Raw genomic sequence first — 24,523 nt, 5'->3', positions numbered from 1 at the left:
ATATTACATATAATATGCATTATATGTAATATATTAATAATATATAATATGTTAATAACATATTATTTATATATTATATAGATATATTTATATTATATAATGAAGTTAGCAAAAATTTTTTTTTAGTTTATTGATACTTGTTTTTACTTCCAAATGATTCCCCTTTATTCTCTCCACCCTTCTTGCTCTTCTCCCTGCCTCCCTCCCTTCTCCCCATGAAACTCTTCTGTAAAGCAAATACATTGTCCTGGTTGGATAGGCCACCCACACGCCTGCTTCACTGCCAACCTCTCCACCAACAGGAGGCAGACATGCTTCACTTCTAGTTCTTTAGAGTCATTCACCAGCCTTCTGATCTTTCAGTATTATTTTCCCTTTACATTATCATGGTCATTGTGCTCCTTTTTCTCTTAGATCTGCTCTTCCTTCTGTACAAGACCTCTCAAGTTTCCCTGAAAATTAGCACATTTCAAATGATTTCTTTTAACCTTTGCTGGAAATTACTGGAGTTAATGCAAAATTAACTACATTTAGCTTTATCATAGCCAATCAAGTAATTAAAATTTAATCATATAAGAGGAGCAATAAAATTACTGTTTTGATTTTGGATTTACTGTTGAAAATATAAATCATCTTTGCAACTTCACTAGTTTACTTTTGGACTTAATTTTAATTAAAAGTTTTCTTGAAGATTGTTTCAGATGATAATCTCTGAAGCTGCTGCCATGCTTTATGTCTCTAAATGGTTCTTTTAAATCTTCTGCAGGTCATTGTGTCAATGAGCATAGCATTTGCTCAGCAGAGTGAAATAGCAAGACTTTCTAGACAAAAGGAGGACAATGTTGACAATGCCTGTCAACAAAAAGAACCCTTTGCAACTGATATGAAACATCCTCAGAATGAGTTTAGCACACAGGCTTTTGAGGCAGAAGAAATGAAATTTAAAGAACTAAAACCACTTAGCAAAGAGTTGAGCGAAGAAGAGTCCAAGGAAATTCTTTTATCCAATAGTAATCATCTTGAAAGCACATTTGAATTGAAAGACCAAGAGCTAGATTTTTCAAGAGAAATTTTCTCCCCAAACAGAGAGTTTCTTTTTACAGAACATGTGAGTACATGCATCCTTAAGTGTAAAAAGAAATCATCTTTTGTTTTTAGTATTTCTGTTTTTGTTTGGATTCCTTTCAATAGCACAGACAGTACAAATGGACATCCTTGGTTTGCTGATGAGGTGGTCTAGTGGTCTTCCTTTCATGTTGTGATCATTTTAGATTTTTTTCTTCTCCCCCTTAAACTTTTCACTAGCTGCTTCTGGCAATAACTAACATGGAGTAGCCCCCATGTCTCTGCATACCTACTTTTCACTTTACCCTAAACCTGGACCAGGCCTGAGGTGATAAACCTAATGGTGGCAAGGGAAGAGAAGGGATGAGGACAACTGAAGTTTCTTCTTTCCTCTCTAAACCCCATCCTCTTTTTCCTGCTGGTTTTATGTAGTATCTTTAACCACCACCACCACCACCACCACACACACACACACACTACACAATTTGCATTCCCCAAAGGTCCCACCAGACCCCTCATCCACCCAGTTCCTAGTATAAAATGCCCAGAGCAGCCCAAATTTCTTCCTATGAAATACGCATGAATTTAATTTTATTTCTTTGGATGCCCAAATATCCCATTAACACCTACATGCCTGCCTTTCCTAATATTAATAAATTCTGTGAAAATACAGTGTGAGATAAAACAACATTATAGGGGGCATAAAGGAGTTATGCTATAAATGTGTGATCAGCTGAACAGTATTATAACAGGGTTTCACAACTTTATGGTATGACTTGGTTATAATATATGAGAATATTTTAAAAATTATGTTGGTTGGTGTAACTTTATGTGGGATATACCTGTATTTAAAGGGATTAAGCCTAAAAAGGGATTTGTTTATTTAGGATTGAGCCATGTAACTCTCTTTCGTCATTATTATTTTCAAAAACCCTTGGAAAACCTCCAAAGCACAGTGTGCTTTCTTCAGGGAATATAATAGAAGAAAAGCTAAGAAACTTCATTCTTTTCCATAGTGGACTAGGAAGGAGAGAAGCTCCTCTCAGAAGCCAGGCCTAGTGGCAGTGGAAAGACAGATAGGCAGGACAGTCCCTGGCTTTTGCAGAAAAATAGAATGGAAGTGACTAGGGAACTGGACCAGGACCATGTGGGACACTAGACCTCTAGAGCTCCTTAATCCCAAACCCTTGGACAGGGGTGGGGAATCTGCAGCCTTGAGGCCACATATGGCCTTCTAGGTCCTTGGGTGCAGCCTTTTGACTGAGTCCAAGTTTTATAGAACAAATCTTTTTATTAAGGGGATTTGTTCTGTGAAATTTGGATTCAGTCAAAGGACCACACTTGAAGACCTGGAGGGCCACAGAGGGCCTCAAGGCCGCAGGTTCCCCACACCTGCCCGTGGAGCTATCATCTTCAGACCTCATCCACATTTAGCCATGCTCCTCACTTTTCCCCATATTCTAACTCTAGCAGCCCTGTCCCTGAAAGTTAACACTGGGACGTCTAAGTCCTCACTTTGGAGGTTCTCCAAATGATAGCAGGTCTCCAAATTTATTATGTTAGACATGAATTATAGTTTTGTCTCTTCAGGGTGCCAAAAATATTAAGAAAAAATACCATCTATTTCTTATTCATTATAAAAGAATCTATTAACAACTGTTACTGTTCATACAATGCTTTATTGAGGTTAAAAGTGAGTGGGGGACCTCATTGATGTATTTAACCTTTACTGTCCACTCTTTCTTTGTGGTGACTTCCTGTGTTGTGTCAGGCTCAGGGGGATGTGAAGACTTCACCACCTCTTATTTTATTACCTGTTTCCCACAAGCCATACACAGGGCCTGGAAGCCCCAACACTGCTTCCTGGAGATTTCAGGAAGCAAAATACAGTAGCAACCATTGGCAGTCCCTTTCTTCTCCTAGAACCTGAGAGAAAAGGACTACCCCATAGGAGTAGAGGAAAAGGAAAAAAAAAAAGATGGATAAGAGCAGAAAAAAAGCAGAGAAGAGTCAGAAAAGAGCAAGTCCCCTCCCTCCACAAAGGAGGAAAGGAGAATAAGGGAGAGGTAATAATCAATATGACAGAGAAGTGGCAGATGTTGGTAATGAGGTAAAATATCACTTTAGTGGCCGTGGCCCTTCATCATCACTTCCTAAGAGTCCAGAGTTGTATTAAGTAATCAGCATAACAGAAGTGTTCACTAGGAAATTCCTTCATAGTTGTTGATAAGTTTAAATTACCCCCACAGGATAGTTAGTCATTTGCCTAATGAGGAAACCTGTGCTTTTTATAGGGAGGGACATGTAAAATAATGTGCTATTGTTTAATGACCCCAGAATTGTCTGACTAATAGCCCAGTACTACATAAGTTTCCCCAGCCTACTTTGTAAAGGAAGTCCAAACTTACCATTACATTCAACCCATTTCCACCACGTCCTTTTTAACCACATTTAAAAGTACACTTCCAGTCAAAATAAGTTAATTCTGTTCATTTTTATACCTAGATTGTAAATAGCATTCTTACTTTTAAAGCATAGATAGTATAAATTTATACTTCCTTCAATTTTGAACTCGATAATTCACTCCTATATCATACTCAGCAGTTCAGTCATATTGACTATTAAATTTGATTTGACAAACATTTATTAAGCAAGACACTGTGGTGGGTGCTGGGGATACAGACAAATGAAACAATTCTTGCCATCAAGGAACTTATATTCTAAAAGCAAAGTATAACATGTACACAAATAAGCAAGTTAAGACAGTAGAGAAGTCAAATAATGAAGTGCTCTAGGAAAATCTAGGGAAGGAGAGAACACTGGCAGGAGGCCAAGGGAAGGGTTCCCGGAGGTAGTGATGCCTGACCTGAAGATAAATCATCCACATCAGCCTTCTCTGGAGTATCTGGTGGCAGAAGATGGATTTTCAGGTCTGAAAAACAGTTAATAGTCCAGTTCAGCTCATACGTCAGGTGTGAAGGGGAACTCTGTCCAAAACAGAATTCAGTATCTTCCTCCTAAACCTACCACTCCTCCAAATTTCCCCATTTCTATTGAGGGTCCCACCATGTTTCTAGTCACCCAGTTTCACAATTTTAGATGGCCCTCAGCATTTCCCTCCTTGTCCCCATTCCCCACATACAGTTAGGTGCCAAGACTGGTCAGTTTTACCTCCACATTCCCCTCATCTGTCATCTTCTTTCCAATTCAAGTCCTTATCACCCCTCTAACTAATAGAACAGCCTCCTGACTGGTGTCCCTGCTTCTCATTTCCCAAGGCCCAGGTCTGACCATGTCATTCCCCAGAGGCTCAAGAATCTTCAGTGGCTCCCAGTCGCCCTTGTGTGGCATTTTAAGCCCTTCACAATCTAGCTGTAGCCAGCCTCTCCATGAACTGAGGTTCCTGTTTTTCCCTGTCACGCACTTGCATTCCAGCCATCTGCAGTCTCCATAACACTATAGAGGTGGTCTGTGCCCCAGTCTTGGAATGTACCCCGCTCCTCCCCTCTGCTCCTTGGAATCCTCATTTGCTACGTCCTAGGAAGAATTCTTTCCAGATCTCCCAAATCACTGGGATTATCTTGTAGTTGCTTATTTGCTGACATGGTGTATTGGCCCATAGAATGGGAGCTCTTTGAGTATATGGACTATTTTTTGTTGTGTTTTCATACCTGGTACCTAGAACATGATAGGACTTATTCGGCATTTATAAAATTGAATTGAATGTTGTAGGGTATATGGGGTGCTGTATCACAAGCTACTCTCATACATGTAATACCAGGTTACTTTTGCATAGTACGATGTTATTCATAGTTAAAATGATAGTCCCTGGCTTCTAGAAGCCCATTAGAAATAATTTATTTCATATTAATTTGTTCCCAAAAATATGTCAAAAGGGATAGTACAGTTGTAGACTAACTTGTCTGAGAGGGATCTTGAGAGATAAACTCTCTAGTCAGTCACTCAGTAAACATGTATTAAACACCTACTATGTGTCAGGCACTGTGCAAAGCTCTGAGTATACAAAGAAAGGCAAAGACAGCCCCTGCCCTCAAGGAGCTCAGAGTCTAATGAGGAAGACAGCATGCAAATAACTGAATATAAAGAAATAGAAGATAAAATGGAGATCATCAACATAGGGAAAGTTCTCATCTTACTCCTTCCTTAATACTAGATTATATCTAAATGGACTTGGATAGCTAACTCCACAGCTTTGAAAATAATATAGACCAATTAAGCTAATTTTTTATATTAATTTTGGTAGTGTTATCATTATGGCATGCCTCTTTGTTTTTCTTTGCACATGAAAGTATGTTTTGTTTTAATATGTCTTTAGAGGAAACTTAAAGGATAAAGAACTAGAATGAGTTTCACATTCATTTAAATGTGTGAATGCCTACACATTTTTGATACACTCTGAAATAAATTACAGTTGCAAACTGATGTTAAATTTTATAGCTCCAGGATGAGATTTTGGCATCAAACACAGACACTTGTAGGCAGCTGATGGTACACGAAGAGCAGTTGGAAGATCTGAGGCAGGAGTTAGTGCGGCAGTACCAGGAGCACCAGCAGGCCACCGAGTTGTTGAAGCAAGCCCACATGCACCAGATGGAGAGACAGCGGGAAGACCAAGAGCAGCTGCAGGAAGAGATCAAGAGGCTGCACAAGGAATTAGCCCAGGTAAGTGTCCTTTATGCCAGTGAAAGGAGAAGCGTTTTTATACAGAGCCTTGTTCTTAAGGATCTATCAGGAAATTTTCTTTTGCCAAGTTTCTAATAAACTATTCAAGGAGACCTCATTGTGCTAGGGCCTGTAGGGAGGCTTAACCTCTTCTGGAAGTCTGCTGTTACATCCTAGCGGTTCTTTCATCTTGTTTATAGGCCATTTTCAGCACTGATTTGGTGGTCCAAGGATTGGTTTTGCCCCATTTGTTTTTTGTTTATCCTGGAGTGATATAATCTGCATATGGGTTCATTGTTTTTACCACATTCTCCATGTGCATAGGTCCAACTGGGCACCAAAAAGATAGACCACTTTCCTGCTCTAATCTGACTAATGACCAGTAGACTCTCTCAAAGGTGACATGTTTCCAGAAATCTCTTTAGGGGAAAATCTCATTTTGATTCTAGAAACACAAATTTATATCATATTTCTAATCCTTTCCTGACTGAAAATTTATGTACTTTGCTTGGAATTTGGGAGCTGGGTTCTTGTAAATTTCTGTATGGAAAAGCATACTCACAAAATCAATGGAGAAGACATAATAGACCAAACAGCTTTCAATTATCAGTAATCCCTGGAGGAAAAGAGCTCCAAGCCTCCTTGAATTTAGGTTTGTATGCTTAAAAAAAAAAAAGACATGAAATGACCAGAAAATTTTTGAAATATTCTGTCAAATGTAATAATAGAAGTATTTTTTGAAGTATGGAACATAACATTTAAGTATTGTATCTAATGAATCAACTTTTCTCCATTGCATTTTGTGAATTTAAATTTCTGATTTTTCAATGCAAAGTTAGTCATAAAAATAATATCTGAAAGGACTACTCAACCCCTAAATATTTAGGTGAAACTAACATTTTTTAAAAGTCTGAAAATTTTGCATTGAAAGCTATGAATACTTTTAACCCCTTGAAGTGGGATGGAATTACCCAGGTCTCTAAGTTCTAGGGGTTAAAAGACATCAATCATTCAATCAATAAAAATTTATTAAGTGCCTACTATGTGCTAGGCACTATGTTAAATGCTGGGACATCTGCTTTAATATTCCTGATTTCTCTCCTCCCCCTCCTATCGCAAACAATATTCTCTTATGACCTTTTCTCTTATTTAGAGTGCCTCAATAGATAATGAAAACCTGGTTACAGAGAGAGAGAGGGTGCTTTTAGAGGAGCTGGAAGCCCTAAAGCAGCGATCATTAGCTGGAAGAGAGAAGCTGTGTTGTGAGCTGCGCAGCAGCTATACGCAAACACAGGTAGCGTGGACGTGGACTTGGGCCGCCCTGGCCGCAGCACCCTGGCTGGGCACGAGCATTTGTTTGTCCTCTTCAGGCTTGGGGTTCTGCTTCCTCATGCCGGCTTGAATGCAAGGTTGCAGGAGCCCAGATGCCTTGCATGCTACGTCAGGTGAAAGGCCTCTGGGGACCCAGGAGCCTTGTGACCATCTTTATCAGAATGTGTGTGTGTGTCGCATCCATGGTCCTTATTCATTTATATGTTCCGGTGTTTTATCATTTCTTGATAATACTAATCTCTTGATAAAGTCTAGTTAAATATTATTTCAAATAGTATCTAATTTGTACATAAACTTTTTGGTTTCACTTTGTAACTAAGCGGAAGAATGACTTGCCATTTCCAAAATGATTGGATTTTTGTTTCTCTTATCCTCTCTGCCTTTACAAAAACTAATGCAGGATGAAAGTGAGAACCAAGTAGTTGAAGAACAACAAATCTTTCAAGAAGAATCAGAAGAGAAACCTCAAACTGTGTCTCCTGACATTCTTTCTAAAGAAAGGTATAGAAGATGTGTGTGTAGTTTTGTAGTTTGCTTTATTTTTGAACGATTATTTTGTTTACGTTAAACTGCTTAGTGACAGCACTATTGTCTTGCTGATCTTTTATATTTTGTCCAAGAAACAGCATGCCCTTCATGCAACAAACTATCAGTATGTATGAAGAGGAGACAAACAGAAAACAACAAAAGGCCTTACAAAATGCTAGCTTTGGGGAATCAGAGGACCTGCTTCTGGTGCTTAGTACCTATGTGCCCTTGGGCAAGAGACTGGATTTGGACCAGATGGCTTTGAAGGTCCTTTCTAGTTCTAAATCTGTGATCCTAAAGCCACCCCTTTTTTGGCCATTCTGATCACTTAGAATTCCTCTTGTCTAACTTCACAGCTTCACAACACACCATTTCACTTCCTCAAGAATACCGTTGTAGTGATTCATTGTAGGACATTTCATTATTTAATATATAGAGAGATGCATCACAGAATATTTCTTTTCTGGTTTTTTCATTCTTTCTTAAAATTTGTTCCTTTTAGTCCACTGCACAGCATACAAAAATGTTTAATTCATGTACCAGTACTTTAAAAAAAAATGAGCCAAATGTCAAGAACTTTTCTTATTTTACCTATTTATATAAATATTGTAAATGAGTTGTTACAGACATTTCATGATATCAATACAAAATATACAACACGTCTTGTGTTATTGAAGAATTTTAAAATGATATTTAAATCTATTGTTATTCAAATGAATATAAATTATGCAACTTTAAAATTAATGTCTACTAACTTCATTTCCTCCCTTCCCAACTCCCATAATTGCCTACCTTCTTGTACCCTCCTAATCCCTTTCCTCAGCTTGCATGGAGGCATTTGGCCCCTAAGATTTTGGCTCCCCCATTGGATCCTCAGTATGGCGCACAATCAGTGTGGAGCTCAGACAAGAAAAACAGTGTATGAAAACTAGTGTTTCCATAGAAATATAAAATAAAATGATTTATTTTATATTCATTCTCTAATCAGTAGACTGGGTTACTAAATGTTTAATATTTGTAGGAATTTGGGTAATAAGTAGTTTTGATAGTTTTATTTGTTTTTCCGATTATATATTAAGGCAGTTACTTTTGTTTGTTCTTAAGGAAGCTTTTGAAATAATTAATTTTTCTCATAGGGGAAATTTGCCCCTCTTGTGCTGATAGTAAAGAAGTTCAGAAAAATTAAGAAAAACAAAATGAGAATTCTTATTTAAGTGATCTTGATTTTAATGTTTAGGTATGAAGTCAGTCAGAGAATGTGATTTACATATGCAAATAGCATGATCGCCATTCATTTAACAGAAACTGAAGGAACATTTTCTAACTTATCACTCTGAAAATGCCATATGCCTGATATGTCATTTACTATGACTTGGTAGTCAACTCATACAATATGAAGTTATAAAAAAATAGTTTCAGAGACATACTGTCTATCAAGAAATCCCATCAGTTAACCTAAATAGGTGTACATATAGAAATATAAATAAAATAAAATATAAGTAGAAACAATAGAGTGTCTTCACTGAACTTAGCTGTTAGAAACAGTAAGTTATTTGATTATTAAAGAATTGTGTCAGTTAAATTTCCTGTCATTCATTACATTTGGTTTTCAGTATTTGGAAATCTGAACTCTCACCCCTAGAGAAGCACAGAAAGAGTGTTAGAGAGTTTCTTTATGAGTGGGAGCCTGTTTTTAAGTGGGTACCCTTAAAGTCCTCTTTGTAAGCTTGCAGGACTAAGAATATAAAGTCACTTCATTTGTTTCAGTTTAGTGATACAGATTTTTATGCATCTTGAAATACTATAGTTCATTGACCCAAATCACTTAATTAAAAGAATCAGTTAAAATGTGAATGTCAGAAGACTTCACTATAAATGAGAGTTTTATAGACCATTTAAGGGAAATGACTATATGCTGGTTTATACTCTAAAAATTAATGAGTATTTCCTTATGGATATTTACTGCATTTTATGTATTTGATGCTTAATTCATGACGAGTAGAGTAAAATAATCTAATTAATCTTTGTTTACATGTATAGATATGCTCTCCAGAAAGCTAATAATAGGCTCCTAAAGATCCTCTTAGAAGTTGTAAAGACAATAGCAGCTGTCGAAGAAACAATTGGCCGTCATGTTCTTGGTATTTTGGATCGATCTAATAAAGGCCAATCATCAGCCAACATCGTTTGGAAGTCAGAGTCAGAAGGAACAGTGAAGTCCTGCATCCATGAGGAAGACATAGAAGGTACTGGTTTTCTAGAATCTTGAAGTCACTTTCATTGATAAACATCTGTTAAGTATCTACTAGATGAAAGGCAGTGCAAAGTCTTCATTGGTAAGCTAACAAAGCATCTGCCACCACGAAAGGCCCTGAAAATCAACTTAAGGAGCTCTGTTCTAAATACATTCTTAAAAGTATTTCAGAGTTAGCACTTAGTCACGATCAGAGTGCTGCTCTGTAAGCTTGCCTCCAACCGTACACCCCGAGAAGGTCAGCAGGACACCTGAATGAGAGAAGTTGCTATGTAGCCAAATTCTCAACCAGTGACAGAAAACAGCCACCTCCTTGCCCAGGACACACACATATCTTCAGCATCCTTCTGAAATGCTTCATAATTTGAGAAGCTGTAAAGTGATAAAAATTTGAATTAAAAAATAGGCTTTATTAAGGTTTCAAGGTTCCCAGAAGACAATCACTATATAAATCTAAGATATTGTTGAAAGGCAAGAGGGATATTTAAGAGGAAAGAGTCATATGCTAAAGTGTGAGACTGACTTTGGCTAATGCACCAAGAAGTTAATCAAGCCCATCTAGCATTTTTATCTTTGCTTTCTGGCCTCTGGTTCTTCTTCTCTTTCCCCATGTCCCTGTTTTATAAGGATGGGCAAAGCTGTAAAAGTCAGAAGAAAGGGAAAGATTGGATTCTGGTGGAGGAAGAAAGTGTCTGTACACCTCACCTTAGTATGGAGGAAGGCTACCCCTTATGGCCACATGAAGAAGTTATTTTCATCTATAGGTTCTCATATTTAATTTTACGTGTACTTCAGCATTTCCTTAAGGTATTATTTTTCCATTCCTTTTTATGGATATCCAGTGTCACTTTACCATATGGCAACCACTCACATTATGTGTTCTTTACACATATCCAGTCTAGTTAAATAAATCCACAAGTCTGTTTTGAACACATCCACTAATTATTGCCCAGCTCTGCAGAAATAACATTTTTCCTTTTTTTCTCCTCTTTTTCATTGTTGAGGTTCAGTTGAATTTATCAAGGAGCTTATATTCTACTGAGGGATATAACATATAAACAGATAAGCAAATATGAGGTAATTTGGGAAAGGAAAAAAGCATTAACAGTAAGAGAAATTAGGAGGAAGTGTTTCTCAACTAGTACCTGAGTAATCATGGAGGAAAGCTAAAGATCCTCAGAGTCAAGGAAGGATGTTGCACTTTGTGAGAGACCCCACCTGGGCCAGAGCTGAGAGTCTGGTTACAGAAGGCTGCATGCAATAACAAGGAGGCCCGTCTGACTAGAGCAGGGATTTGTGAAGGAGGCAAGTCATGAAATAAGCCCAGAAAGGCAAGTGAGAGCAGGATTGTGACGAATTTTAAGAGCCACGCCGAGGAATTTATATTTTGTTCTAGAAGCAAAAGGGAAGTGTGCCAGGTTCTTGAACAGAGGACTGACATGAGGGAGGCATCATGATATTATGGTATGGTGCAAAGAGTATTAGATGTGGAGGTCAAGGGCTCACACCCTGATTCTGCCACTTACACTTGGTGGGGCATTGAGTGACAGGTCTGTCAGATCCCGAAACCTCTCTGGACCTGAGTTTTTTTCATCAACTCATCTAGTCCTTTAAGAAAACCTTCTGTTTTGGACCCTAGTATTTTTAATAGAACCCCTCGGTAAAGGATGAAATGTATGTTCAAAATATTCGTCTGATAACTTTTTTTAATATATTTTTGGTTCTAAATTCTTCCCTTATCCTTAGATCTGATGGGTAAACTATTCCATGCTGTCCTCAACCTTTATGTGTAAATCATGTACCCATATTGACCTTAGCTTGGTGTGTGGTGTGAGGCGTTGGTCTATACCTAGTTTCTGCCATACTGCTTTCTGGTTTTTCCAGCAGTTTTTATGAAATAATGAGTTTTTGTCCCAAAAGCTTGGAGTCTTTAGGTTTATCATATACTAGATTACTATGGTCATTTACTACAATGTATTGCGTACCTAATGTATTCCACTGATCCACCACTCTATTTCTTAGTCAATACCAGATTGTTTTGACTATTCAGTATTAGATCAGACATTTTCTTAAGTTTCTAGTTGGGTTAATGAAACACCTTCTCATCTGTCTCTTTACATGACTTGTTAGCAAAGGCTTCTACGCTTGTGGACTACCAGCTCTCCAGACTGAACTTGTTCAGACTTTAAACGTGCGCTGACCTATTGTTGTTTAAAAAATGATTGATTTGTTAATGTTTGCATCCTCACAACCATAATCTGTTGGACTGTGTGCAAAGGGAGATGTAGGGCCTTTGGGACATCACTGAACCTTCATCTAGATTTATATCACTGAGCTTTCTTGAGAATCCAAGGAGAAATGAGTCCACCCCAGATCTATACAAGGCATGGTCAGTATAATTTTTTCTTCCCTATCGGAGAAATCTAGTTCTGAGTTCCAACCAATGTAACGAACTTTCAAGGAGGAACCATGCTGTAGCAGAAAGAACACTGAGTTCTGGTTGCATGACCTTGGGCAAGTCTTTCCATTTTTAGAGATCCTGAAGAAGTGTGCTCTTAACCTCTGGTCTGAGACCAGCCTGAGTGTGAGCCTTGGCATTGAAAAGGGGCCATTGCGAATGAAGGAACACAGTCCTTGGAAATGAGTTTTTCTGATCCTCTCCATTTCTGAGAATCTCTTAAGAAGTTGTTCCAGTAGGGGCAACACCAAAATGTTTTGACTGGTCCCAGAGAGTCTGCTTAGGAATGAACTGGATACAGAGATCTGTGAGTCATCAGTAGCAAGATAATAATTAAAGCAGCGTAGGTGGATGAAGTCATGGAGAGTAGAGAAAGAGAAGAGAAAAGGACCCAAGAGTGAGTCTTTGGGTGCACTCACATTTAGAATCACCCAACCAATAAAGGGAAGGATTTGAATCCAGGTCTTCTTGTCTCTGCTACGCTATGTTCCCTGTTGAGAATATGAAGGGATGTCATTAGGAAGAGCGATTAGATATGTTCTTCTTGGGTTCTTCCCATTAAACCACAACTGCTTCCTGTATCTCAGGCTATCATAAATGTTATATAGCATATTCTCACAAATGGCAATCATATTCTGTAGCAGGAATGGGTACCTTGCACTGTGATTTTCCTTCATAGAAGGCACACACATGCTTTATTAATTTTGAATACGTATGGTCAACTTAGGTTATCTAGGAAACAGGAATAGTATAGATCAAGTAAATTTAGTTATATTAGAAATTCCATTTTAATTACAATTTAGTACATTAACTGAACCTTTAAGAAATCAATAAGTTAAAAATGTGTTCAAGTTTAAATAGCTTCTTTTTCAGTTCCTACTTTAAAAAAGTGGATATAACCATTGAAACATTCAAAACCCAGAAGAGGAGAAACATCAATAATCCTAAATAATCCAAACATTCTTTTCCATGAATTTTTTATTGCTATCTCTTTTACCCTTTTCTTTACTAGCTGATGAACAGGAAAGTAGTATTACATATTTTTTGTGTTGTCAAATATATCCAATCAAATATAAATTTGATTGTTAAATATATCCTAATTTGTTTGATGGCATTACAGTTGCAAAAGTTCATACCCATATAATTACCATATGTTGTCATTCAATCGTTTTCAGTCGTGTCTGACTATTCATGACCCCATTTGGGGTTTTCTTGGCAAAGATAGTGGAGTGGTTTGCCATTTCCTCTTGCAGATCATTTTGCAGATGAGGAAACTGAGACAACAGGGTTAAGTGACTTGCTCAGAGTCACACAGTAAGTGTCTGAAACTAGATTTGAACTCAGGAAGATGAGTCTTCCTGACATCAGGCCTCCACTCTATGTACTGTGGTGCCACCTAGCTGACCCTAATTACCATACAGTTATTGTCATAAATGACTTAAGTAATTGGATATTTTGTTTGATTTTCAAAATGTGTTGCAGTTTCTAAATATGAATTTCATCATTATACATTATTTTTCTTATTGAAGAGCCCCTAGTCTCTTACTGTGGAAGTGGCACACCAAGTAATGCCCCTGGCACGTGGTCAGAAATAACTGATGAGAGAATGGAACTGTGTCAGCGTCTTCTAAGATGTGGTTTTGCTGGAGCTGAAATAGACCCTGAGAATGAAGAACTCGTTTTGAATGTTAGTTCTCGGCTACAGGCAGCAGTTGAAAAACTTCTAGAAGCCATAAGTGAAACAAGTAATCAGGTAAGACTTCTTAGGTGTTGAATGCCTGTTCAGGCTGTAGTAGGCTCTTGTTTAAACTGCCCAGAAGAGGTGGCATCCTGAATCTGCAAACCTGCTCCAAAGGAGCACTAGCATTCCGAGCAGGGATTTTGTTTTGTTTTGGACCCAACCTCTGATTTCACTGGTGTAGGTGACACCTTCTATCAATGCAGATCACGTGGACCTTTTCTCTTCAACTTCAAGTCTTGGGGAATTGCCTGAAGCCCTCCAAGGTTAAGGGACTTGCCCCAGGTTACACAGCCAAGATGTGTCAGAAACAGTACTCAGATTTTCCTGACTCCAAGCCTGGCCCTCTGCTCCTCCACACTCTCCAACCTCCTTAATTAAGAAGTGGTGTAATGGATTGTAGGCGATAAGAGAGCTGGCCTTGAACCAGAGAACGCTGAGGTTCAGGTCCACCCTCCAACACATCCTGGCTGTGTGACCCTGGGAGAGTCACCGAACCTCTCAGTGGCCTAAGAAACTCTTCATCCAACGAGTTGAAGAGAAGATGCTGATCTGCATTGGTAGGGGAAGTTTCTGCATCCAAGAGATCACTATACCAGTAGAACCACAGGTCCAGGATAACTAACAACTTAAAAATTGTTTCAGACTGTTTGCCAAATAATGAAAATTCACTAGTAGAAGGCATGCCTTTACTATATGCCACCAGCCTGCCCACCATATGTAGGCAGATGGTTCTTGCTTTATGTAAATTTTTATTATGCAAATTCTACTTTATGTAAAGAATTCTGAAAGAAGTTTACATTTCAAAAGAACATTTATGTTAACTTTATAGTACTGTGCTCTTGTGCTCTCTCGGCTCCTGCCCCTCAGCTCAGCTCTCTGAGGCCTCTCACCCCCCACCCAAGCTAAAAAACCTCCTAGTGAAGGCAGAAAAACAGATGCCTGGAGAGATTACCACTACCACTGAACAGGGGCTTGGCTAAATAGCCCTTTGTCTCCGTTCCAGCCAGGCCCCCATGTCTTCCTCCTCCTGCTCTCCCTTCTTTTTCTCTGGCCCCCACATGTCTTTGAACCCTGCACCAGCCTCTCCTTCCTTGGGCACATGGCCGCCTTCCTGCCTGCCTCCCTCTCTCCTTTCCTCACCTCTGCAGGCAAATTCGCATCATACAAAAATTGCTTTACACGGAGGTTTCCGGAATGGTGTACTTGTATAAAGCGAGAACTGGCTGTACCCAATTTATCAGTAAATTTCTTTAAGGTTCCTTCTGCCTCCAAAATTCTTTAGCTTTCTGAATGGTTGTACTCAGTTTGATGCAAAGATTACAAAGTAAATCATCAATTATTCCTGTAGAGGTCATTCACATAATATTTACCTTTTCTCTATTCATCTAAATGAAGTTTTTAGGTTTCCCAGGAGAGTGTCTGCTGGATACGGTAAGGCTCAACTAGCTGTTCAAGTTAGGTTGGAGGTGTCATGATCAGACCTGAATGTTTCAGCTGCATCATCAAGATATTATAGATTCTGGAGTTTCCTCAGATATCATATGACCTAAACATAATTTATTTAGTAATCTGTTTTGAATTTGAAGCAAGATATGAGATAGTTGTGATAGCTTTAGAGCTTCTGATTTATTCAACTGCAGTTCCAAGATAATCAGTAATTAAAATGATCTTGAACTTGATGTGTATATTTAGTAGTTAAAGCAACATGAAACAACAGCCTGAGTGATTTTTTTTTACCACTATCATGTATTTGATCTGGTAATAGAATATTTCACTTTGATTTTTCCACAGTATATCTTAACAACCAGGAACCATTCTGAGATGCTCTTTTGTTAGGTGCTGAGCTCATATTCATAAAGAAACCTGGAAATGGAACTCTCATGGTCCTTTTTCTAGACTCAGAGCCTAAATATATCCTCTCAAAATGTGAATATAGTTAAAAGCGCTTTGCAGGGAACCTGCCTACTGTATAGAACTTGTACTTAGCTGAACTTGGAGAGCACGAAGACAAGCTATCACTATTCCTTACTGTATATGAGACTTTTTCTTTATAATAATAGCTCTGTTATCATAGAAGAGAAGAACCATTGCAACACAAGGACAATCGAGGCTACAAGCCTCCCTGATGTAGCTTGAGTATCGTTTATAAGATGGAAGTTACTCATGTGAAAAGAGGGAAGATCAGGCCCTTTCTCTGTTCCTCCACATTCACACACAGTATTCCACCATAATAGCAACCGTCTCTTCCATGGTGCCCACAGGAATGCCTGCTCCATAGGCAACACACTTCTTTTCATCTTAAATCTTTTCTTCTGCCGCCCCTTCCATCTTCTGGTTCTCACTAACAAGAAGGTGCCCTCCTGACGACAGTGTCCCTGGCCTCCTGTTAGCCCTGCCTACCCTTTTCCTCATTTCCCCTCCACTCACTGGTAGAGGTAGGGGCGTTGGGAGTACTCCCTGCTCCCCATTGCCATTTCAGATTCCCTCTCTACCACCATCGGTCATCTCCCCTCCTTTGAGGTACATTCAATCCATATATACCACCAAACCAGAATTCTAGTGCCTGTTATCTACCAACATCCAGGATGCTTCCCTTCCTAAATAGATTCAGTTCCTGACTCACACTCTTTTCTCAACTCCTGTCCTCATACTAGGGGACTTGCGCATATATAGTGATATTCCCTCAAATCCCCTAACTTCACAGTTCCTCAGCTTACTCATATCCCATGACCTACTTTTGCACCCCACCTCAGCCATACCAGAGGGTCAAACCCCTGATCTTGTCATCACCTCATCTGATCACAATCTGTTTTCAATCCACTTCTCCCCCCTGCAGCCCCACATCCTGTTCTTTGGCCATACTGTGACCTCCAGCCCCATGACCCCTTCGGTTCTTTCCCTGGTCATCAGCCCTGTAGAGGCTACACTTTCCCCCCTTCCCCATCTTGACTCTTTAGTGAACCAGTTCAGCTCTCCGCCGTCCTCTTCTCCCAAGTCACTAGATTTGGCCTGGCAAGCTTCAGCTTCTTATTACCCCCAACATGCACTTCCTCCTTTTCTACACATGTGCTGCTGAACAAAGCTGGAGGAAATCATGAAACCACGCCGACTGGGTCCGCTACAGATTGATTACCTAACTTCGTCTGGGCCCCATGCTGCTGCAAGGCAATACTGTTCGACTTCCCTAATTAACTTACTATCCCATTCCTCACAGCAGATTCTCTGTACCTCTCCATCCCTCCTTAAGTTTCCCTCAACCCCCCCTCCCCCGCCCCCTACACACACACACACACACACACACACACACACACACACACACTCTCTCTCTCTCTCTCTCTCTCTCTCTCTCTCTCTCTCTCTCTCTCACTCTCTCTCTCTCTCTCTCGGCCCAGAGCACACACATATAATATAAACATATTCGATACTGTGCAGTATGCATTATGTGATACACTCTGACACATTATATGACATACTGTTTGGTTTTAAGCTGCTAAAGCATTTTTTATAAAGCATATAAAACAACATGGAGACTTTGGGGATACCCTGTGCAAGTCTCTGTGCTGCTCCAGGGTTTGATAGGTATGTCCCTGCTTTCATTGGATAAGTTAATGGGGGAGCTTTTTACTTTAAGAAGAAAGGTAGATGATGATTATAGCATGAGTATCAAGGTAGAGAATTAATATACACCTTAGAGGCTAATGACTTATTATATGTCATTGTTTTGTATCCAGTTCCATGTAATAATTAACTATTCTAATATAGTCCTGCTGGATTTTGCCCAGACTAGCTAATTATAGGGTCAAGCCTGCTTGAAAACAGTGAATCAAAGGCTGTATAATTAGCATACAGTGAAGGAGACTTCCCTCACACTAGCAGAAAAGTATCTTTTTAACAAGTTGGTTTTTTTTTTCAATATAGAGTGTCATTCTTCCTTCAAAAGTGATCTTTGTTGGTGGTGAGCTTCGGATGTAGCTTTCACAAATTGAATGAGCCACAGATAGCTACTTACCTGTAGGAGTAGTTTTCCACCCACAAATGTTTTTGAGAATTTTGGGGTGCAGTTTAGGACCAAAGAACATAATTTTCCAAGTGATGTCCTTAGGCCCTGGAGAAATTAATGAATGAGCATTTACTCCTACAGAATATATCCTTCACTATCTGATAAAGTCTTTAGAGTTTTCCTGATCCCACATCTGAGAAAAATGTCATGTGACCCATTAAAATGGTCAACAGTTTTGTTTTCTCAGAAGGAAGGCTGTTCCTGAAAATGAGCCAGCAACATAATGATCAGCTGTTCGGTTGTTTGCTTTTTAAAAGCATAGATAGAATTATAGCAAACAAGAAGTTTGTAAGGTACTCCTCCCACTCTAGTGAGCATCAGTCAGAGTTTGGTTAGTGCTCTGCATCCAGGATTTGGACCGACATTTAACCAGTTTGGAAGGTTTGTTGAGGGCAGTAGTCCCACACAGTAGAACGTCAGCCATGTGACTCCTCTTCTCTCACTGTATTTTGTACATAGTTAGGGACTTTGGCCCTTTACGTGCCATTTAAAAAATGTTTCCCATTTTAAATGAAAATATTTTAATGCATTTTATACATACCCCTTACTCTTTGAATAGAATGTACTTAACAGCATTGAGCCTTTTTTGATTCAAAGTATCAAATATTTCTTAAGGGCCTACTGTGTGCCTTTACAGTGACCTTACATGAGACAATAAATACACATAAAAATACACACAGTACAAATATAAATTTGTGAAATTCAAGGTCACCTACGATGGAGCCGCTCCTATGCTTTTCATTGTCCCTCAGCATTCTCCTTTCTTTCTGAGGTTGCCTAATACTTTTGATTGCGTTTAGTGTTGTGTCTGCCTGAAACAGAGCTTCAAATAAAAATACATTCATTCCAGTTTCCTGCTTCTGTAAGCTCCCTAAGGGCAGGGATTGTTCTGTTCTTGGCATCTGAAGGCCTGGCACCGTATGTATAATAGTCACCTAATAAATGCTTATTAATTAATTGAATCTGTGCTTCTATGGGTTTGAAACCAGTAAACCAAGCTTGTTTTGTCGTGTATATATATACAATAAGCATAAATATGCTCTTCTCTAAGATTCTAAAGTACATGAGCTTTAATATATGTCCTTTGTAGCACCTATTTTGACTGTTTCATGACCTGTTTTGCTGATTTGCTGATTCCTGGTTGTGTTCAGGTAGTTAAAATTGCCAAATAACAAGTCCCAGAGGAAGTGTTAATGAATAAGAAGGGTTTGCAGTTCTGCTCTGTTTTCACAAAGGGCAAGAAGAACAGGACTAGCTTTTGAATAGCATAAGAGAGTCAGATAAAACCAATTTTGGAGGCAGCTTAGGAGAGTGGCAAGTATGTTGGACATGGTCTCAGAAGACCCAGGTTTGCATCCCAGCTGTGCTGCTCTCCACCTATGAGGCCTTTGCCTCTCTGGACCTAGTTTCCTCATCTGTAACTTGAGAGAGGTAACTACATGACCTTTGCAGCTCTTCCCAGCTTTAGCTGTATAATCAGTCCTATTCTCCAACAAACACCATGGACAGTCTTTTGGCTGGAGACTGCCATCTGTAATGGTGCTATGAGCCTTGAAGGTGTGCTTTCCAGCCATATATCTGTCTGATACACCAAGAAATAATTTCACTTATTTGATAATATTGAGCAGTTTTAAAAAGATTCACTAATAACTGTCATCTAGATGTCACTTTGCTAAAACCAGCTGGTGAGCATTGGGAATGGCAAAATTAAGTCTCTATCCATGCAACAGATTTTAATCCAAACAAATTCCACAGTGGGCCATGTTTAGAGCAATAGCTTTACTTGAAGAAGTTGAAGATCATCTCCCTTTAGACTCTGGGTCAGATACCCCACTCCAATTAAAAATTCCCCTCTGTTCCAAAAAACCCTCCTCCAGGTATTTGGGAATTTTCATTACCATTCAACATCTAATAAAATAAAGGTGCCCATTAGTGGAATTTGTAAGTGGTATTGAATTTTTATTAGAGCCATCTGCTTGCCTGACTAGTGATTACAGTATGTGAGAGAGAATTGTCAAGTTGAGAAGATACTTAAAGAATGTCTTTTGTTTAATCTAAACTCTTTTCACGTTGAAGATGTCATTTAATTTTAATGTACTTTTTAAAAAATTGGAAGTGGCTTGCTCGAGTCAGTGTTCACTTTAGACCTCTTAATTACACTAATACACTCCTGTTGTGTCATTGTGCACTTTTCAACTTCAGTTAAGGTTCACTAAGTGCACAAACTGGCATAACTTCAGCAGCTGGGTGCATTGTGCACCTTCATTTTTAAAACAATGCTGAAAAGTTTTTCTATTGAACAACTTTTAGTCTATATGTGTTTGAATATGAAAATAGTTTGTAGTTGAGCTGTTTATTTTTATCACCTAACTATACTCAAGATGATGGATGTTTTTTGTCGATGAAATATCAGTTTAAAATGCCAATAAAATTCTCCAAAAATATGTATCTGTTTGAATATGAAAATGGTTTATAGTTGAGCCATTTACTTTTATCATCTAATTGTTCAAGAGGATGGATATTTGTCAGTGAAGTATCAAGTGAAAATGCCAGTAAAATTCCCCCCCAAATTAAATAATGAACATGCTACATGCTTGAACACAAGCTCTTTGGTAAAATGGTCCCATGAATTCAGTGTGTATGTATTTTAGCTTTTTTAGCATTGAGAAAAATGACCAGATTATTTTACAAACACAAACTTGTCTAAACACCCTTTTCAAAGCTCTGACGTGGTACTTGGATCCTGTTAGGCAGGCTTCTTTGTGGGCGTAGTAATTCAGGTTCCACCTGCCAATTCACCTATAGGTAAAGACATTGAAGCCACTCCCTCTGCCTTGAACTTTTCCCGAGGGAACAGTGACTAGAATTCTTTTGCATAGCCTGATGGGCTGTTTGAGTAACAATTCAGAAGAGCTTTTCCTTTTGAACCAAATAAAGCAGCAAGAACAAAGACAAATGATGTTGCTGCAGCTACACTTCTCATCTTTTGCTTCTATGGAGATTTCAAATGTTGACTTTCCCTGCTGACTTCTACTTGCATTTCTTGCTTTTTACAGCATACAGCGTTCATGTGGAAAGAGTATTTTATTGCTTTGCTTTGCTGACTAGCTGCTTATGGGCTCCTTTCACTTTTCAAGGATTTTATCACTCTTGTGGAGAAGATTTTGTTGTTGTGAGAAGAATGGCACACATCTAGTTTTTGAAAAGTGAGGTTATGTTGGACCTTTAAATTGCTCAGGTGTGGGCATTAATTATCTAAGATTCATCTGACAGTGACAGGGAGGTTTTTTTGGTGCCGTCCTGGTGTTATCTTCAGAAACCGGAAGGGAAAGAAACCCTCTTTAACCAACCATAGGTAGCCAAACTGCTCAGTCAGTTGAAACAGATCATCAGTGACCCATCTCTAGAATGGATTCCTATAGGACTTACTGGGCTTCAGATACTTTCAGTGGCTTGTGGTTGGAAGAGCAGGATGAAGACATATATGAGGTTGAATCACGAGTGCCTTTACCAGATCCATTTCCTCTCAGTGAACAGTTGGATGAAAATAATTCAGTCGTGGTTAATACTTCTATTTTTCATTTTAGTCATAAAAGAAATGGGCATATATTAAAGCTCATTTCTAAAATCTCCTTGCCTACCCCGCCATACTCAGTAAGTACTGAAATTATCCCTTTAGTTGTAAACTAAATAAGGTAAGAAGTAATATTTTACGTAGCTATAATAGGCATGGGGGTGCTGGACCCACTTTTTTTGGCTTAAGATGTTTTTGAGTTTTTGTTTTTCATTTAAATTATATAGTTGCTATTCAGCTTTAGATGAATTAGGTTTCAGTGACTTTCAGTGACCAAGTGCACAAGTCTGCTCTGAATCTGAGAAAAAGTAGGCTGATTTGACTGTTCTCCAGGTCTAGTAACCTACCAGGGATTTTCTGGAGTATTTTACTGTGGTTGGCCTGAGTAAAAGTTGTGCAAGAGGAAGAGAGTAGGGACTTGTTCTCTATGAAATGATGACTAGAAGTCAAGGAGTATATTTTTTTAAGTTAAGTTTTACTTAAATTTTGAACTTAATCTTCAACAAATACAAACATTTCAGTACACCAAAAAGAAATAAGCTTGTATAAGAAACTATGAATTTACGTACAATGGTATTTTCTTAAGAAATGAATATATCAAATTTAACAGTGTAGTAATAGAGCTGTTCCATTTTTATGCCCCTCCCCTTAAGCACCTTTTTGTTTCCTTCTGTGTATTTCTTGAAACTGTTTTATTGAACGATATGTTGAATTCAGCACGAGTCAAAGAGTAAAGATACCTGGATTATTGTCTCACACTCTATGTGGAACTTTTTCTATTTTAAAAATACTTAATATGCCACTGTGAGAAAATATTGTGATCTCTTTACATGAAATGTAACATCGTTATAGATTAGGTATTTATCGTAAAGAATACTACATATTTAGTATTTATGCCTTAAGTTCATTACTGCTAAAAAGATATTTTGATCACCCCTCCATATTCTTTAGTGTGACATAAACCACATTCTCATGAAGTTCAGAGCTTAAACTATAATATACTTAGCTAATATTTAACAAGTGTTAACCACACAAGCCAGGTGGTTTTCAGAACTTTTATTATCCTTCCTGGAACTTATATTAAAGTGACAGTGAATTTTCTCAGAGATATTGAATACACTCATTTAAAGTTGAGTAGTAATTCACAAATTCACCAAGTATTTTTAAAAAATATTTAGGTGAAAATGTTTAAGATTTTATATTGTTATGCAAAGTGATAGTAAGTCATTTTAACAAAATAATGTATATCATGAGTATCACACAGTTCTCATAAACTGAAATATTGCCACTTTAAGAAAAGATTTTATGGCTTTATAAGACGAAAGGAGGGTAGCGAGAAAACTGGAGGGCACCTTAGAGGTCATGCTGCCCAGCCCTCCCTATCACTTTATATATTAGAACAGTTGAGGACCAGAGAAGTTAAGGAACTTTCCCAAAATCACATACATTTTAAGTGACATAGTAGGGACCTCACCTGTGACTTTAAGCCAAATGATGTTTGCTCTGTATCACTGTGCCTTCTGCTCTGTTTTTATTTTATTAAATTCCTACCACAATAAATTAGTTTGGTTATAAGTAAAACTTTTTATTTTAAGTGGGAAAATTAATTCATTATTGGTAATTTTGTAGTGCCATGTTGGACCTAAGGCTCACTTTTTTTTAGCCAAAATCTGATTTAATATAAAACCTAAGTGTAGTTATAACCAGAGTTATTTTAAAGTGTGTCTATGTCTGCGTGTGTGTGTGTGTGTGTGTGTGTGTGTGTGTGTGTGTGTGTGTGTTTTTCTTCCAAACCTTATTTCAATGATGTGGCCTGTATTGAGGAGTGAGCTACATTCAGAGCAGTATGGTAAATATCACTTAAGCAAACTCAGTAAGGATATTTTTAGATATCAGTAGGAGATTATAGTGCAAAACAAAGATGAATACTATTTCTTTATACCAATCAAATATGTATTCTCTTGACTTATTTTGTAAAATTGAAAACAAACAAACGTCCTGTGGCTTAGCTGGTTTGAATTTTCCAGTGTTTTCTAAGGAATCACAATGTAAATTACAAACAAAAGTCACAGAAATAGGTGAAATCAATCAATGTTGCTTAAATATACATAAAGAGTATTGGCAGAGCCAACAAGCGAAGCAGGACCAGCAAGTGAATAAGCAAATATATGGAACCTTATAGCTTGAGAGAGGCCCCCTTGGTTCCCAAATCTCAGCTCTGGTGCAGCTACTGGTCCTTTCTCGGGTGGTTTGCCCGCATTTGGGTGATTATAATCTGGGCTAACATTTCCTAGAAGTGTCAAAAGCAGAACAAGATGAAGGACACAGCACCACTTAGTATAAATAGATTGTATACATCTTTTAAGGACAAAACTATTTAACTGAAGATTCTCATGGTTTTATTTTTTTTCAAGAAAAATTAATAAGGAACTGAAACTAGCTATGGTTTTTCCCTTTACCTACTGAAAATGGTACTTTTTAGCTTAGTATGAACAGGTTATTTGCCCTGAATATATTAAACTTGTCTGAATACCAGTGAGTCTCACCCAGACACCCAGCAACTGAGTATACTGGAACATGTCTTATGCATTGGCTGAGGACAGTGCAAGTAGCTAGGACTCCCCTGAAGAGGTAGCCGGACCCCCAGCTCATATTGGCTCACATTTTGGGCTTTTATCTAAAGAAAATTTGCTTCTCCCCCAATCTGTTTTCAGAGCACTTAGGTCCTACTACTTGTTTTCAGAGGTAAAGCTGAATGTTCCACCTTTTGCTATCTGAATATGAGAGTTCTTGATTTAGGTCCTACTTTTACTATCTGCTCTTCTCCA

The 24,523-nt window shown here is 38.3% G+C and overlaps 1 protein-coding gene across 1 annotated transcript in view; it reads left to right on the top strand.

The window, feature by feature from the left end:
* The window catches only part of AKAP9 (A-kinase anchoring protein 9), a 175,197-nt gene that overhangs the window by 87,576 nt on the left and 63,098 nt on the right, over positions 1-24,523 (top strand). The window contains exons 17-22 of the mRNA XM_036759124.1: positions 767-1,108; positions 5,524-5,748; positions 6,902-7,042; positions 7,481-7,581; positions 9,649-9,854; positions 13,850-14,073. Of these exons, the coding sequence (XP_036615019.1) occupies positions 767-1,108; positions 5,524-5,748; positions 6,902-7,042; positions 7,481-7,581; positions 9,649-9,854; positions 13,850-14,073 (1,239 nt within the window). The remainder of the gene's footprint in view (positions 1-766; positions 1,109-5,523; positions 5,749-6,901; positions 7,043-7,480; positions 7,582-9,648; positions 9,855-13,849; positions 14,074-24,523) is intronic.

Source organism: Trichosurus vulpecula, chromosome 5, assembly GCF_011100635.1.
Source record: "Trichosurus vulpecula isolate mTriVul1 chromosome 5, mTriVul1.pri, whole genome shotgun sequence".
Taxonomy (NCBI): domain Eukaryota; kingdom Metazoa; phylum Chordata; class Mammalia; order Diprotodontia; family Phalangeridae; genus Trichosurus; species Trichosurus vulpecula.
This window is presented reverse-complemented; position numbering and strand designations above follow the sequence as displayed.